We start from the raw sequence: 18,792 nt of genomic DNA, 5'->3' as shown, positions 1-18,792 counted from the left end.
ATTAACAAAAGAAAAAGTGCTCAGTTTTCCTGAATCAATCCCATCTTCATGCTGGTGGGTGCAAGTATTTGTTGTTACTTCCCTAAGCCACAAACAAGAAAGGCTCCAAATAATAAAGTGGCAGTTAGTTAATGTCCCAGGCCCAGCTCTTCTCTCCACTTTTTGTGCCAGGGTTCTGTGAGACAAACATAACACTGAAATTCATGATGAAGCCACACTCCCACACTGCACCCCAACTTTCTCTGTTAATTGAGACTAATTATAGCCTAAGAACAATTATCAAAGCAAGCTTAGGAAACCATAACTGGGAAATAGTGAATAAGAAAAACAGCTCAACAGCTAAAGCATGCAGCAAATTGAAAGGGGAGTTCAGACTTGTTATTGGTTTAAAATATTTACCACTAAATGCTTATTAATGAGCACACGCAGATGCATGGGACACTAGCTTAAATAAGGAACCCTTTTCTCAATTACTTCGCTGAGTAAGATGTGATGTCCTTGTATTTTTTGAGAGAACTTTTGAAATGCTTTAAAAGTTTTCACAACGAGAGGCAGATAAAAATTCAAAAATGGCAAACCCCACAACACACCTTCTAAAAGGCAGTTGACAAAATGACTCTGATTAGTGTAAGGCTGACAGCAGGTGGAAACTTTTTTCAATAAGCATTTTTATCTGTAGTAAATGAATACATTTCAAGTTGGAGCAGATAAGCAAAAATGAGCAGTGGATTAATGGGCATCTATTCTAATATAAAGAAGGCGCTTGATAGAGTGGAGCCAGCTTTAGGTAGGATGCTCATCTCTGACAGGTAACCGTAAGATAGAAACCCAAGTAACAAGAAGGCTGCCTGTCCAGACCCTGACACAAAATAGAGACAGACAAGTTCAGCATGTGAGTACAAGTGCGTGCAACACATGTGTGTAGTTGAGCGTGTAACATCACTTTATTAACCTTTAATTATTAAAAAAAAAGAAATTCTAAAGATTTTATCACTAACCCTAACCCTGATTAGGATAAATCCAATGATGAAATGTCCTAAAAGAAGTCTGAATAGAAAATCTGTTAAAAGACCACCAGTTACTATGTAGCACTGATGGAGACATGGGAGGCCCAGGTGTGTAGTTGACTGGAGTCATAATGGCAACGATCCTGTCCAGGCCACATGCTTGCCTGTAGGTACTCATGATTACAGTTACACATATGTGTGAGTCTGTTCTGCCTGATCTCCATGAGATAAAATGAAGTATCTTTGCCAGGTCAGGAAATGATACTGTTTCCATTGTTTTCTCCCGGATCCCCAGACAAAGGTGACGTCTTTTGGAGGATACATGTAAGAAAAGGTATCTGTGTCAACAGGTGCTTCCTGTTCTGTCACCAGCATCACCAAGAATGGCCATGCACATCTGTGTGCACAGAACAAATCTTTCACTCAAGTCAAAAGGCTCCCTGATTGGTTAGTGGCGAGTGGCTGGGGTGAAGGGGGAATAGCTGCTGAAGAGATCGTCACTGTGAAAAGGTGGCAGAGCAGGACTGCAGCACCGGGGGAGCACAGAGGGTGAGGGAGGAAGAGGCAAGCCCCTTCTGTGGCTGCATTGAAGTGGGAAGGAGGCCTGCGGTGAACAAACTTCAGATGTGAGGAACAAAAGGGCAGGTTTCCCGGGCCATTGCTCTACCTTTTCCTCTGCAGAGAAGATGGTGAGGTCTCAGGCTACAACCCCGCAGAATTACCTTCAACAGCCTATACTTATTAGTTAGGTTGTCTCCCAGGTATAAGGTGTTCATTACTGTGTCTAAGACAATTAAATGAAACGGTACTAACAGTCTGTACTGGGGGAAGACTTAGAAGCTTCTGTTCTTTATCGTCTAATCTGTACATCAATATAAGCAATAACCAAAACATTAAGTCACTTAGTAAAAATTTTTAAATTGTGCTCCATAATCATTAATATGGCTTAGGTCAATTTACACCCCACCCCCAATTCCTTTAAATGAATATTTGGAGGACGGAAGTCCCTAAGCTGATGGTGCATCTGAGGTTGCCAGTTACAGGAGTACTTAGGCGCCCATTGGCACAGCAAGATTCAAAGCCCTGGTAGGCTTCAAAGAAACACTTTTTTTTTCCCTCCTTCTAGAACTCTTTGCTTTCTAGTAAAGCTGCAACCACAATGTTCTCTCTCTTAATGCCACCATAAAAAATCAAAACACTTTAAAACAAATTGATGTACTCTTTAATACAGTCATCGCATCATCACAGGACCCTTGCACCCTGCATGGCGACAACCGTAGGATGCAGACCACACATCTCTTTCTTTGTTGCCTGCTTCAATGCTTAAAGAAAAATTGAGAGAGTGTGTGTGTCTCAATCGAGATATGGCACCTTTGAGTGACAAGACCTAATCAGCTTATCTCGACACTAATAAAGTTGGGGCCTGTGGTGCCGGTCTATGGCCAGCACCAAGTGAACTTTTACTCGCCAGAGCCTCACAGGTCAGGCCTCAGCCTCTGCTTCTCTAAGCTGGTTGAAATCAATTCTTAATGGGATATTTTCATCTTGATAAATCTCTATAGTCTTTATTCACGATGGCTGTGGCGGCAGTTTAGCTGGATGAACTGCCTAAAGTAATGACCACACAATCAGCTAGGATAGGTATTTGTGTACATGGAATCAATAAGCCAGCGTTTCCAAGCTCTCTGACATGAAGCAGAAAGTCACTTCTTCTGAAATACTACTTTTTGTTTAAGTGACTTTATTAATGGGAATTTTTTTTTCAATTAAAGGATGACAAGATCCTCTGCACATTAGGGAAAAAACGGATCTGTTTAATAATTTCTGCTGTGTAATAGTGCTAGCCCATAAATTCCTTGGGATGGGACTCGGCAACTGACAGCCTTTGCTGTGCTTTCCCTGTGCCCGGCACTCTGATATGCTTGTGACCTGGACCTGCTCGGACTAGACATTTGCTAATGTTCGGATTGACTGATGGGAATAGAGACCACAGAGCTCAGAAACACACACAGGTTGGAAGAAGGGAAGGGAGTTACAGAGACACACAGGCATTTCTTTTTCTCAGAGTTAACTTGTAGGTAGCCCTTTCAAACCAAGAACTTCGCACCTAATTCAAGAAAAAAAGTGTGATTTTTATGATTTGTTTGAAACTACTATATAAAAGTCTAAACTTTACAGGTAAGATATGAATAAATTATTAAAGCATTGTCTGAATCTTCGATATATGATGGAGACCTGAAACAGAAGATTCTCACAAATGTACATGTGAGGGGCACATACACATGGGCATACACATGGGCACGCACACATGCACGCACGCACACACGATGAACATTTTTACTTTATCTTTCCTACACAATTATCTAGAGGGATAGTTGGACTCTCTTAATAATGCAGCCTTTGGAGAAAGAGTTCAGTGTTGGGGAAGCACTTTGAGATGATAACAGTTGTTTAAACATGACCACATATCCAGACATGTATGAATGAATATATCACATGTGCATACCGAAATATAACATGGTACTTGGAACCATTCAGAAATGCTGCTCTTAGACTGCAGTCTGTCTGCACAAGACACAGCAATCCTCAACACATTCCCAGTAAAGTCTTCAGAGGCTGCAGGAAGCCTTCCGCAGCACTTCCAGCTCTCACTGTAGTCCTCACGCTGTAGCTGCTTTACACAGAACCCACTCCAGCCATATCACTCTATATTATCTCTACTGCTGAACATCGGAAGATAATTTTGCAATAAAATTTAATTTATAGAGTCTATTTTCCACTAATCTCCAAGCATAGGAAAAATGAAACTGGCTAAGTCACACACTCCATGCTATGACCTGAATGGCAATGTTTATTTCTTGAATGGTAACAATCCAAACATATCAATTTTATCATATTGAAAGGCTAATATATTTTAAGTGTCAGAAACATTATATCCTAGGAAAGAAAGTTAAACAGGCTATTAAGAGTACGGAATTCAGTTCAGTAGTAGAGAGTCTGCCTAGCCTACATAAGGCCCTGGGCTATGTCCCCACCACTACAAAACACAAGACAAAACAAAAAACTGAAGTCGCAAGCTCTCTTTTGCCAGGCAGTGGTAGTGCACACCTTTAATCTCAGCTCTCAGGAGGCAGAGGCAGGTGGATCTCTGAGTTCAAAGCTAGCCTGATCTAGAGAGTGAGTTACAGGAAATCCAGGGCTATACAGAGAGACCCTGTCTCAAAGCAAAATGAAAAGGGCCCTTTGGGGAAAGCTTTTCTTCCCTAATCTATGAGACAAAACACTTAATTTAAAAACTTGTGACCAACAAAGTTATTTTATTCAACTTATTAATATCGTAGTATGGTCAGTAATATTTTACATTTTCAACAAAAATGAAAACCAGTAATGACAAATGGGATTAAGTATCAAGATTCAGTTTTCTGTGTAAAATGATTGCCAGGTTTATAATCCACTGAGCTCATTATTCCTCTCAAGTTTAAAATTCAAGCGTATAGATTACATGCAAATTTCGGAGAACAAATTGCTACTAGCTTTATCTCAACAGGCTATCTGGCTTCTGTCCATTGCTTGTGTTTTATAAAGCATCCATCTCTAAGTGTGGTCTTCATAAAGATGAACTTGATTTCACTTAGTAACAAACAAAGCAACCCCATTATTCAAGACTGAAAATGTGCTACAGCATATCTAAAGAATTCCTGTGAAATGTCAAAGTTTTTACCAAACTCATTGCATAATTGAAAATGTACGCTGCTTAACGAATTGTGATATTCGTGCTCTGTACTGGACTGAATGGGACCACACCTTTCTGGACCAGCTTTAGATCTAGCTACCTTTTTGCAAAGTTGTTTCAGAATAAGGCCAAACTGATACTGAATCATTTACGAGGTCTTTAGAGTTGAAATATCAGTCATGTATGAGCAGTACTTCTAGTCTGACATTTGAATTTTGGCACTAGGCAATTCTAAGACATTTCAGGTTATGTAAAAATTGACATTTCCATGTTAATACACAAAACAATGGCTTGAAAAGGACTGCTCAACCAATACATACAACTTAGATACTTAATAAAACTTTAGACACATAGCCCCTAAGACATCCCCACAAGGACTTTTCGTTTATATGCTTATTCACAACAAAAATGTGTGCTGTACACTTCCCTACATCTCTGCTACATTTACAGGCAGAACAAAGCACCATTAATCCCTCTTCAGACCACACTCTTGGCATATAGTTGGACTACCTTTAAATGTTTTTTAGGATGTTAATTATGAAATGAAATTCATGAACAGCATAGACCTCAGCCAGCTATGAGTTTGTAAGAAACTGTATGAATGGCCTCCTTGCACAGCAATCTTCTCTTTACCCTGACTAGGAAAGAAAAGACTTTGTAAAAGATGCTGAGATGGATAAGAAGAAATAAGGGACATTTCAGAAGCCTCCAATTGATGAGCAGGCATTGGCTTTTGTTTGAGGCCAATAACAGCTCTTTATCGATCACAAAAGTTAATACCTAGCAAGGTCAATACAAGATCTCAACTGTGGACAATTCTACTGTGGAGCTGCCTTGCTTCTCCACAGAAACACTGCGGAAACGGACACACTGCGTTTGGAGAAACCAGTAAATTATCATCATCAAGACAGAACGCTTCAAAGAAACAGGGCAGAGAAGTCATCAAGGTACAGAAGGTTATAACGGGCCGGTCCTATAGTTAGAGACACTGATCCTCAGGTATACAGTCCAGAACTACGCGTTGGGAAGTTAACCAAAGAGAAGCAAAAGAATATCTCATGCTGACAAATGGAATCTCTGTGCAGTGTGTGTATCTAAGCAGCTATGATGTGCAATAATTCTCCAAGTGTAGGTTTTTTTGGAACTATTCAAGGTGTGTGTGTGTGTGTGTGTGTGTGTGTGTGTGAGCACACATGTACATGCACACATTCATCTATGTGTATGGGTGTATCATCCACATGGCAGCCAGAGATAACCCTGGGTGACATCCCCAGGAATGTCACCCACTTCTTTTCTCTTTCTTTCTCTCTCTCTTTTTCTTTCTCTTTCTTTCTTTCTTTTGCTCTTTCTTTCTCTCTCTCTTCTCTTTCTTCTTCCTCCTCTTCCTTCTCTTTTTTCTCTTTCTTTCCTTTTTTTTTTTTTAAAACAGGGTTTTCCTGGCCAGAAACTCTAAGAGTAGGCTAGGTTGGCAGACCAGAGAGACTCAGGGATCTGTCCGTCTCTACTTCTTTACTGCTAGAATTATAAATGTTTACTACAACACATGGCTTTTGGGTGTGGGTTCTTTATATTGGATTCAGGCCTTACTCCTTGTGAAATATACACTTTACCAACCATCCTTACTCCCCAGCCCCTGGCAAACTTTTATTAACTGAAATCAAGTGGTATTAGTGTTTGCTTAGTTTTAAACTAATGTCCTTTTTCTGTTTCAGGATCCCATCGAAAGTAACACAGCACTTTTAGTCATCGTGTCTAAAGTTGCCTCTGTACAGTTTGCAATGTACTTCACACATGCTTTAGAAATGGAATATGTAAATTTGCAGAGTTTAATCTATTGTCAACAGTTAGACAAAAATACATGCAGAAGAATTATCTTTTGTTACAGATCTAAGGAATATAAATTTATTTGAGAAGTGAATAAATAGAAGTGCCTGGTAGAAAAGAAAGCAAACAAGATTGGACGTTTTAATGCTTATATTAATATTGATATAGACACCAGGTATTAAAGTCTTGTTTGTCACAAATGCTAGGAAAATTCCAACCACACGTATGGCCTGTCATCGATCTATCCACCCATCCCCACTGCACTTGATGTCAACTGCTTACAAGGCAGTGAAGTAAGCAAGAAACAAAAAGCGTGGCTGGGGCTCAGCTCCCCTCAATTCATTCTCTCTGTTATTACATAATAATAAAAGGTGAGACCATTGTCTTCCCTACACAGTTTGCTTCTTTGGACACCATTATCCCATTCAGCCATTACCACTGGGCTATGGGCAGAACCTATGTGGAACTTCAAGGACGAGTCTTCTTTCATTTTCTTGGCTTTGCTGTTGGCCAAATGAAGAGGACTCTACCGTCTAGGGCAGGGCAGAGCCTCAGGAGGAGAAACTTGAGTTTCTGAACCCCTAAATGGAAGGCCGTCTGCTCACCTGGGACACCTGCACTGGACTTTTCCAAGAGAGAAGCAAGCATCAGTGAGGGCAGTGGGAGTGGAAACACTGACTGAGCGCCTGTGCTGCCTGTTGATCGTTTCCCTTCTCTACCCACAACAATGGCCTGCACATCCGGGGCCTGTAGACCTGATTTACACACTAGGGAAGAACCAGGAAGGTTGAGAAAATTGCTCCATCTCGGCTATTAAGTGGTAAGGCTTGAACCTGTGTCTGTCTAGCGGCAAAGCTCAGGGCACACTCTACCTTGTTCTAGAGTAGGTGATGCAACCTGACACGTGGAGGTGAGCCGGCTCTTCCTGCACATCCAACGTTCATCCTCAAAGGAGAGTGAAGACAGTCCATGTACTTGCCTCACTTCTGATGTGGAAGACATGGGACTCCCAATTTACAGGAGGCAGGCACGAGACGATTAGCTCGTCTGATGTTGTTAGCATTTTTCAGATCAAGACGGTGCTATACACAACTTTGGAAGAGAGACACACTGCCCCTTTGTAACCTGCTGATAATCTTAGTGTTTAATTTGAGCAGGGCCTGGCACCTTGTGGAGGGCACGAGAGAGCTGCAGCTCCACAAGGTTAACAGTTAACAAAGGGGAGAACAGAAAGACGTGCTTGTTCTCACAACAGTATGCATTTAAAGAACTATATGGGGTGTGCATTCTACAGGCAGTCCGAGCAGGAAGAAAAATGAAACACTGTACCGTGCACACAGCAAAAAAGATGAGGGTTCATTGTATAGGGAAGTCACAGCTGGCAGGAATGTGAGGGAGGCAGTAAGACATTGGTCCATCTCCACACTTAACTTCTAGAGACAGTGTTGTGGCTTTTCTAAAAGTCTCCTTTTCATATTAACAAAGTCACTCCAGTCAGTTCTTGAACTTGCCCACATGAAGACTTTGAGTGACTTTGTAAGAGTCTTCTGATAACAAATTGTAGTCAGGAAAACCAGCGTCCCTTCTATACCTGCACAGATTTCCTAGGGGAGAGTGAGCGGTTTGCTTGTTTTCATTGGGGAAGGGTGTTTTGTTTTGTTTTGTTTTTAATGGCAGGTCTTTATCATCAAGAGATCTGCGGAGAACACTGAGCATTAAAGATCATTCAGACAGGTTGATGGGAGACAGAAACAAAATGCAAGGCCACGCCCCCACGAAGCTCAAACTCACGGCTGTTGGGGAAGTTTCGGAATCAGTCAGCTTTACCTGGGCCGATAATTTCCACTTCGGGTCAGTTCATCTGCTGAGCAATGCTACAAAATGACTGTGTAGATGCATGCCGACGGGGACTTGCTGCTACTTGTATTCCCGTGGGTACTTCAGGAGTTTACTGACAGGCATCGTACCTTCAGTCCCCAAGACAAAGCCAGGAAGTGCTCCTTCTAGGAAGACAGATCTACTTCCTGGCAGTGGGGCAAGTTCCTCCTTTATTACACTTAGGTACAAATGTGGCTGATAACATTAACTTACCTGGCATTCTTCTTGCGATGTTAAAAATGAACTACCACCCAGTGGGTATCCAACAGACTCCATTAAGATTTCCTAAGGGTCCCAAACTGCTAGACAAGTATCAAGGTTCACTGTGGTCTGCTTAAATGTATATGTGGTTAGTGAGTAGCTTTGAAAATGGCTGAGGACGATTAGCTGAATGCTTTCTGAATGCAGATATGGCTGCTCCTACTGTATGCCAGGACACAGGACAGTGAACGCAAAAACCTGGGCGTGCGGAAGGAGAGGTCAGGACTGACTACCCAGCAAGGGGCAGTATCTAAAGGCTTGCTTCCTTGTCTGGTTTTAGGGTAGCGTCTTCCTGTCTTTAAATAAATAGGTATTTATTTAACTACGACTTAGGATTTATATCTTGAGACGCAAAAGGGCAACACAGTGCCACACATGAAAGTGGGCCCACCATGACAGCCTCTTTGATAAGGGCTTTCCTTGGAAAGATGCATCCATCGATAAAATAAAGAAAATATTTTTTAATGTTAACTTTGTTCTTCTGTGGCAACGTTGGAAAACACGGTAGCCCAACAGGAAATACAGACGAAAGCTTCAAATGCAGAGCACACACGCAAAGCCATTTGTAAAGCTCATGCCTGTCAAGTTTCCCACTCCATGTAAGTCATACACAAAGTCTTAGACCAACGCCAACCCATGCTGTGAGAACTCTGAAGCACCCACCTCAAAAAATCCTGGTAATACATAAACAGCTAAAAAGAAAACTTCCGGGCACTAGAACTCAAACTCAAAGGAAAAGAAACCTGATTTTAAAAAGGAAACCCCTTTAAGGACCGCACAACAAGGTGACACGTGCAACAACCCCGGCATTGTGTCTGAAAGCACACCGGCATGGCCACCGCTGGCCTTGCCTGTCATTCTTTTTCTCAGCTCACAGAGACACGTGGACTAAGGATGGCTTCATATGTAGCTTACAAACTAACTGGGAAAGTGATAGGCATTGTGGGATAGGGTACCTTTAAAAATGAGTACACTGCTTTTGAATGGCTTACAAATGAAGCGATGAATTCTCCTGGGTCACCTAAGGAGGTTCTCCAAGCAGGGTCCAAATGACAACCTTTTCCTACCATTCTGAAGCTCTCCAAAACCCCAGAGAACCATCTAAAGTAAGTTCACGCACGGCTTAGCCAGACTCTTTTCTGGTCTCGTCCTAAATGCAAACCCTTTCTGCCTTCCCCTCGCCCAGCTCGGAAGACACAGGAAAGACGTGAGCAGTTTGTAATTATAAACTCCAAAGTGACTTTTTTGCTTGGTTGGTTTTACAGTGGGGTAGGCTTGTAAAACCTTACAAGGTGATGGCGAGCAGCATGCCTCTCACATTCTACCCCGCAGAAACGTCCTCTGGGCTCTGCACACCCTGCCATCCGCAGTAATGCACAACTTTGTGCATCAATGGTTTATTTTCCTCTCTACAGCAAACGATTTCTCTAAAATACACATAGCTGGACAGAACAAATGGCTAATAACAGCCTAGTTGCGGAACCCTAGTCTCTGTTCTTACCTGACAGAATAGCTAAGTATTCATGTGTTAATTCTGCAATAATTTGGACATGACAGATGAGAGTGGCTTTCTGAATGACCACCTCCGCTTAAATCAAAGGAGCTAGGTCAATAATTGGAACCAGTGTTTGTGGACATAGGACCCTCAACTCAGACAAGCCAGGGCTGTAATGCTGGGTGTGTCTGTGTCCCTGTGAGTTTTGATGAATAAGAAATACAGCATTCCCCTGTTCATACCATCTTACTCTCCTCTTACCAACAGGATGGAACATCAGAGATTTCCCTTTAGCAAGTGACGGCAATTCTGAGGGTGGGATGACACACCTGTGTCTCTAAATCCCCAGGTCTTACCAAAGGCCTTGTCAGTGTGTTATGGGGTAGGAGAAGATCCACATGCTGAACTTCCTAAAGGAGGGGCTGGCTTTGCTACTAGCTAACTTAAGGTCTACTAGAAAAGGACTCCCCATGTCTTCTTTTCTATCATTATGTTTTACTTTACCAATAAACTTTTTTTGTGGATAACCGAACACATTTAATGGTTTACTTTTTTTTTTTAAACATTTACTTATTTTGGGGAATATCTGCCATAGCAAGCATACTGGGGACAGAAGATAATTTGTGGAAGTCGGTTCCTTCCCTCTACCATGTGGGTTCTGGGATGTAACTGAGATACCCAGTGTGGTGCCAGTGTGCTTTATCCACTGAAACAACTCTTGATCCCCAGTTGATGATTTATATTTTTGAATGAAACTATCGCATTGTAAATATGTGTTTACACACACACACACACATACGCACCAATAAACAACTTAAAATATTTCTTCAAGGGGAAGGTAAAGGGAGAAAAGAAGAAGGAGGAGACTATATAAAAGAGGTAGGAAAAACTAGTAAATATGGAAGAAATCATTTAAATGACAAAGAAAGGAGCTTTAAGTATGGCAAATGTCTTATCTACATCAATGTCTCTGAAACTGACTACAGTTTCTACATGAGCACACACAGGTTGATTGGCGCAGTTAACAATGAAGCAAGCTCAAATCCAAGAGGATAGGTGGCAGTGTTTGGACTTATGCCCTTCCATCTTCCCCGAGGGAGGACCCGGTAGCTACCCAGCCATGGCTCTCAGATGAGGATGCAAAGGAAATGATGCTGGTTTGTTGCCGCTGTCGCAGAATTCCCAAGGTAATCAACCTGTAAGGAGACAAAGTTCGTTCTGGCTCCTGGCTTCAGTCCACAGCTACTGATGGCCAGGAAGAGAATCATGGCAGGAGTATGACAAAAAACTATCCATTCATGGTGGCAAAGAAGGAGACCAAAGGGGGGGGGGGAGCCCCAAACAACCGCCGACCCCGCAAACCACAAGCCACATAGATCCCCAGTACCTATCTTCCTCTTACTTGACTCTACCCTGAAACAGTAGCACTCTAAAGCTGCGACCCACTGTTTTATTTAAAGATGTGTGTGATAACGATACTGCCTGCTGCTTCTGTGAAATATCTTTAAAAAGAGATAGGTAAGAAACTCACATTTTAAAAACTACAGTATAGATAAATTACCCCATTCTCATTAAAATGCTATAATCTAAGAACGGCTTTCCAGAAGGGAAAAATACCCCATGTGTTTCCATATACGGCCAAGTCTATCAGGATAAATGAATTTAAGTGTTGCAGCTATAAGAGCAAAAATAATGTGAACACCATCACATGAATCAGGCCAGTAGAAGTAGGTTTTGGAGAAGGCCTGATACTTAAAGCCAGATAAAGACAGTAAATGTACAAAGGCCTTGGTCTTCCTCTCTTCCCCTGTCTGTCTGTCTTTCATTCCTTCTTTCTTGTTTCTCTGTGTATCCCTGGATGTCCTGGAACTTGCTCTGTAGACCAGCCTGGCCTTGAACTCATAGAGGTTCATCTGACTCTGCTTCCTGAGTGCTGGGATTAAAGGCGTGCACCACCACAAGGCTCAGCTGAGTTTCCTTTTTCAAAGGAGGCACTCTTCATAGAAGAGAATCAGGGTACCAAGGAAAGGCTCAATCTGAAGTAGGACAAATCTACTGGGCCAACTCAGTAACAAACTTTGGGTAGACGAACTCTTTCTTTTATGGAACCGAGTTTCCAATGTACAGCACTGGGTAGATGTATCCTTACAAAGTCGATCATTTCACGTCCCCGATGCATTAGGGAACTTCTATCCTAAGTCAGCTGAGTGCTTTTCATTACGGGAAGTCAGGAAAGCTGTGGTGAACAGAGGGAAGCATGTTTGACTGGGACAGCATGGAGGACTCGGGGTTACTGGATGAATTCCACTTTCTGAACAGTGTTCTTACAGGTGATAAAATACACAGCTTCCATGTAAGAGTGCCTCCCATCCAATGCTGCCACAAATGAGATGAACACAGTCTGGGGCATGTATCATGCCATGGGCATTGTGTGTGTTAACTATTCATTGCTATCTGCCCCATTCTTTCATGCATGTATTTTAGGTGTGTGCATGAATGTATGTGCATCATGTGTATGACTGGTGCCCATGGAGGTTAGAAGAGGGTATCATATCCCCTGAAACTGGAGTTACAGATGACTGAGAGCCAGCATATGAGTGGCCAGGCACCAAACCCAGGACCGCTGAGGAAGAAACCAGTGTTCTAACACTGAGTGTTCTAACCACTGAGAATCTCTCCAGCTGGAGACCTGCCAACTGTTTTGTAAATACATTTTGTTAAAGACACATATGCATGAGAGTCTATGAAGTTTTGCCTAGCTCCAGAAAATATTAAATGTTGACCAGTAAGATTCCTGATCTCTCTTTGGCTTCCTTCTGTGACCCTGCGTTCCTACATCCCTGTCCTTCACTCCTCAGGAGAGGCCACTTGCCTGCCATGGCCCTCTGAAGACCTTTACCCAGAGTAAGATCCAGAGGCCTCCCATTCCCATACCCCGCCATAGTCCACACCTCTCAGACTCTGCTGGGCCTGTGGGCTGCGTCTGTTTACTTCCAACCGTCGGCTCACTCCTAAACAGCGCATTTAAGGATGCTCATGCTCACTGCCACTTCCTTCTGGAGCCGTACACCCAGGCTGTCTCAGAGACAGCATCTCTGGACCACTTGACACTCAGTATGCACAGGAGGCCACTTTCGAGAAGCACCCTCTGCCCACACTGCGGCCCGCATCAGTCAGTCACCACTGTCTGCTAGAGCATTGAGCCTGTCAGTCGTCATAGCTTACCTCACCTGTTACTATGTGAGACTGCCCACTACATCTACTTGCCAAGTTTTAAAATGTCTAGTTTCACTTTACCTTTCCTCTTACTCATGAACTGCCTGAAAATAAGTGCCTTGCCTCTCTTTTTCACTACTATATCCTTAATACATGACACACAGTTTCAATGGATAATTGTAAAATAAATTATAGGGAAAGGAAATTAATAGATGTGAGAACATGACATATTTTGACCTCAACAAATTACACTGAAAAAAATATGCACCAGTGAAATCATTCATATCTCAGTGTGGAACCAAATAATCTGGCTTACTGTACCTTGTTTCATAAATGTGGGAAAATGGTCTTGCCTCTCTGTAACTTCTTTTCTTGGCTACAAAAATAAGTGAATGGGATGGAAAAACTTAGAATACTGAATAATGAAGTGTCATGTGGTGTATGTCTCATATTTAGCAGGCACTGTGCCATTTCTCATAGGCTTTGTCCCTAGCCCACATACAGCCCTGTATGAAGGTTTAGAGTACTTTACTCTCAGGCAAAGGCCAAAGATGTGCAGTTCCTTCTCAAGAGATCAGTGGCTGCTGCTTCCCTGCCTCCTGGCTGCAGTGAAGTGATACAAGTGAGCACAAGGGAAGCCGAGGCAGTCTTGGTAACTACAGAGAAGAAGCCAACCCATGGGGCTTGGGGTGCTTCGAGCTGGGCTAGGGCAAAGTCTGCAAATAGCTTACATCATGATCTAAGACTTAAGCCAATCAGGGCCTGAAACCAGCAGCTCCAGGAAGCTCTGAAGGTGGCCTGGGCCCATGTGGGGAACAGGAGGGACAGTCATCGGGTCTTAAACAACTTGTCTGAAGGTGAGGACAGCATTTCTGTCATCCTACAGCTTTCTCTCAGCCGCTTTCCTTCTATGCTGATTGTGATTGTGGAATGTTCATCTGAAAGGAGGAAAGAGTAACAACCTAAGAGTAAAAGGCAGATGAACCAGCATTTAAATCCTGACCATCAACAAAATGGCTATCACCACAGCTAGAAATCATACCTAGTAGTAACTGGAAAAGAGAGAGTCACTCTTCTCTCGAATATTCTAGAAGATAACTCAGAGGTCACACCAAACTGTATCAATCCAATGCTGCATGCGACCAGCATTGTATCTAGTCCTTGATGACTACTTTCAAAGTCGCTTATAAATGTGTATGCAACTGTCTTCCTTGCTATCAAGTCTTACGTTGGAATGACCGAGTATCAGCTGGAGTGTGCATGTGTGCGCGTGCATGAGGAGGCCAGAAGATAACCGTGGATGTTGTTCTACACCATACCATCTACTTTTTGTTTGTTTGTTTGTTTGTTTGTTTGAGACAAGTTCTCTGACAGGCTAGTCAGTAAGCTAAGCTGGCAGACCAGCAAGCCCCAGAGATCCGCCACTCTCCACCACTCAAACACTGGACTAAAAGTATATGCCATTATACCATTTTTGTTTTGTTTTGTTTTGTTTTGATTTGTTTTGTTTTGTTTTGTTTTAACACAGGTTAAGGGTTTTGAACTGAGGCCCTCCTGTGTATTTTGACCAGCCAGCTTCCTGTTCCCACGCCTTTGCGCTACTTTTATTATGTTAACGGTAAAGTAGCTAACATACTGAGCTATAAAGCAAGACACTGTTTGAAAAAAAAAAAAAGTTGAAAAAAGTTTGAAAAAAAACAAAACAAAACAAAGGGAACTGAGGCCCTTTGCTTGCAAGACAAGCACTTTACCAACAGAGCATCAGCTCTCTCTGTTACAAATTATCAAAGTCAACTTGGCTTGTCCCTTCTTTATCACATTCAACTAACGGGAAACTTGGTCAGTTATTGCCAAGAGAAAGGCACCCAGGGAAGTAGCCTGATGGCCATTAGACTCAATGCACATCAACGTAAATGATAAAGTAATCATACACTCTGCGCAGGCGCCCCCTGCTCAGGGACTGCCCGAGAAGAGACAATATTCATGAGGAGGCCAACAGGGATGCAGGAACTTTTAAAGACGAATGTCATCATTTGTTTGGAAGCAACTAGAGAGTAGTAATGCAACATATACCCTAATCTAGGCACCCTGTCCTAGATAGTATTCTTTTTAGGGTCTTGTCAATTATCACCATCAAATTATTAAACAGAAAAGTTAAATTTTCTGGTAAAACTTTTGCCAATTACCTTGAACATTAACTTTTTTTTTAACTGATGGCCACCTGTTAAAATGATAAATATTTTATAGCGCTATCTTGTTTCTGTGCACTTAGATAGAAGGGATCTTATTTTCCTTCCTAACATCTTATGAAATAAAAAGAGTCCAGTGTCAAGTGTCCATCTGGCAAGTATGAGAACGCACATAGATTGGGGACCTCGGGGCTGCACAACTAACCAATGAAAGTACCAATAGTCGATCTTCTCTCTCCAACTCATTCACAACATTGGACAACAGTCCCTAGGTTACTGTGCTCAAATAAAAGGCCAAAAGTATTCCAGAGAGGGCGAGAGCAATGGCTTGGCAGTTTTGAGCACTGCTGCTCTTCCAGAGGACATGGGTTCATTTCCCAGAAACCACCTGTAACTCTGGTTCTAGGAAATTCAGTGCTCTCTCCTGGCTTCCAGACCAGCATGAACTCAGTGAGTGCAGACACACATTCAGGGAACATGCTCACACACATAAAATAAAAAACAATGAAAAATATGTCCAAAACCCCAAACAGGGTTGTTATGTTCACTATTTTCAAGTAAAGAAATATATCAAACTTGTGCCTACTACTACTATGACATCATTAAACTGTCCGTGTTTGTCTGACCTTATAATACAAAACTGTCATTTTAGACAAAATGCCATTTTTTTTTTCCTTTTTGTTCGAGACAGGGTTTCTCTGTGTAGCTCTGGCTGTCCTGGAACTCACTTTGTAGACCAGGCTGGCCTCGAACTCAGAAACCCACCTGCCTCTGCCTCCCAAGTGCCGGGATTAAAGGCGTGCATCACCACACCCAGCAAAATGCCATCCTTAAATTGATAAAATATGCATTATGGGAAGCCTTTATATTCTATTATGTTGTAACATTTTCAAAACCCTTCTAAGTGCGGAGCTAACTCCAGGTTTAATTTTATAGCCCACCATTGTATTCTCAGCACGTGCTCCTTGTACATCAGAAGAAAGAACTATCAGCTCCCATACAACCATGGTCGATGCACAGTCTTCTCATACGGCCATATCCTTTGATGACCCTTCCCTTTGGGGAAAGAGACACATGGATAGTGAAGTGAGAGGCTGAGATAGCCACCAAAGAGGACACTGACACAGTAAGACAATCTACACGTTCAAGCCCAAGCCACGCCCACGGAGGTTCATCAATGGATGCTGGACAAGGCCCTTCTTTAGTCAATGTAAAGTTCAGTAACAGATAGTAAGAACTGCCCAAAGAGTGCACACCCATTCTAGTCCTTTAAACACACAACAACAACAACAACAAAATCATTTTTTATAAGATAATCCTGTATTATCAAATGGCCACACAATAACAACACACACATTTCTACATGTATTTTATAGCATATTAAATACTTTAACATAACTACGCTATTATCCTTAAGAATTCTGAAATGTGTGATTTATTTCTATTTTACTGAAGAATGAAGAGGCTTGGGTAGTGAAATGATTCTCTCAGTGTCAGAGAAATACGAGACTTGGAAGGTGGCTCCTTCCACTGTTCATGGGCCTCCCAAGAGTCTGCTCTAAGGGTGAGCTCCAAACCAAAGGGGCCAATCAGGGCAGAGAGCTGGCCTGTCAGTAACTTGAGGAAAGCAGCAGTGCACACTGGTAAAAGATGGGATCATGGTGGTCTTCTTCAGCGTCCTTAGCATTCATAAACGTACAGTCTCCTTCCTAAGTTCTATAGAATGTAGCCCATAAACCAACTGATCCAGGGTAGCCATGATCCAGAGCAAGCACACTGGTCATTCAAAGACAGTGCCTGCAAGTACTTCCATTATACTCACTCTTCAGACAGTGGAAGTTTTGGTAACATTCAATTGAATTGTTTTGCAGGAAAATTCTGCTAATCACATACTTTTGTAGTTTATACACTGGACAAAAACAATTTAAAATATACAATAGACATTACTTATAATCTATAGTTTAGAAAACAAAAAAAATGTAGTTGAAAAATAAGGAACTCATAAAAACCAAAGTATTAATGATGCTTGTTGTTTAAAAACACTCACTGCATGAGATAATCTCTCTCTCTCTCTCTCTCTCTCTCTCTCACACACACACACACACACACACACACACACACACACAAACTGTCTATTTTGAATAGACTAGCCTTAGAAAAACTAGGATGGTCTTCTTTGCAATATGACTACTGCAAGTTCAAGCCAAAAGTTTGAATAGTATATAATCATGAATATTAACTTTGTTGTTCTATAGATATTTTCATATGTGGTCAGAGGTTCTGTTTGTAGCTTTTATAAAATAGAGTCATTAAAGGGACCATTTCCAACACTGAGAAAAACAAGCAAAGTAAATTAGGTGTTGTTAACATCTTTGTCCTCAGCTCCTATCATTTAGAACGATTAAATGTTAATTTTTACACATGTGACTAAAACCTAAGCCATAAACAGGGGAGACTCTCCATCATTGCGGGTGGGTAAACTGACAACGTGTAACTGCACATTAAGACAAATGTAGAATTTAGACAAAGTATCCAGTCTGCTTTCAGATGTAGACTTTCAAACCTCAGGAAGGTTTTCAGTAGATGTCATGCCTTTTAACTTGAAAAAAGATAAGCGCAAATAAGCTCCCAATTGTCTCCCCAATATGTAAACCACATCTCGGGCTGCTGTCTCCGCTGCTCCTTTGAAGTTCTGCTGAAATGTCATGTGTTGTGAAGACTGCTGTGCATAAGCAAGACAATTTGCTCACTTTCAGAATTCTTACCAGTCTCCACTGCTATCTGGTACCCAGCCTCTAGTCTCCGAGACGACCTTTCCAGCCTCTCCGTGTTATCCAGCAGATGTGCCCTCTGAAAGGAAGGGGGAGTCAGGAGGATGGCTACAATGTTCTTTTTTGCCTTTTTAAAATATAATGCCTTTGTATGTCTTAACATTAGGGTGTAGAGGGTGTCTACAACCCATTATAGTTAAATTTTAGCAGACAGTTCATCAGAGGAAACACAACAATAGACAGATTTCCAATCAAACATGGATGGACCGTCCACTTATTTGGTTTTTTTGTTTGTTGGTTGGTTGGTTGGTTTTCGTTGATTCTTTTTTTTTTTAAGGGGCCCCATGTTGTGAGTAGACACAACAAACCTCACTCCACAACACTGAGAAATGCATGAAGACCAGAGCCAACTGGCTCT

At 42.0% G+C, this 18,792-nt stretch overlaps 1 protein-coding gene across 18 annotated transcripts in view; it reads right to left on the bottom strand.

Moving 5' to 3' along the window:
• The window catches only part of Vti1a (vesicle transport through interaction with t-SNAREs 1A), a 311,432-nt gene that overhangs the window by 217,225 nt on the left and 75,415 nt on the right, over nucleotides 1–18,792 (bottom strand). For 14 of the 18 annotated variants that reach the window (XM_017318251.2, XM_030250990.1, XM_006527192.4 and 11 more), the window contains one exon: nucleotides 18,369–18,453. The exons of 3 other annotated variants lie outside the window; for them this stretch is intronic. In XM_017318251.2, the coding sequence (XP_017173740.1) occupies nucleotides 18,369–18,453 (85 nt within the window). Of the gene's footprint in view, nucleotides 1–2,127; nucleotides 11,395–18,368; nucleotides 18,454–18,792 lie in introns of those variants that run through there. One more of the 18 variants, XM_006527196.4, reaches the window with a different exon arrangement.

The sequence above is a fragment of the Mus musculus genome, chromosome 19, assembly GCF_000001635.26.
Source record: "Mus musculus strain C57BL/6J chromosome 19, GRCm38.p6 C57BL/6J".
Taxonomy (NCBI): domain Eukaryota; kingdom Metazoa; phylum Chordata; class Mammalia; order Rodentia; family Muridae; genus Mus; species Mus musculus.
This window is presented reverse-complemented; position numbering and strand designations above follow the sequence as displayed.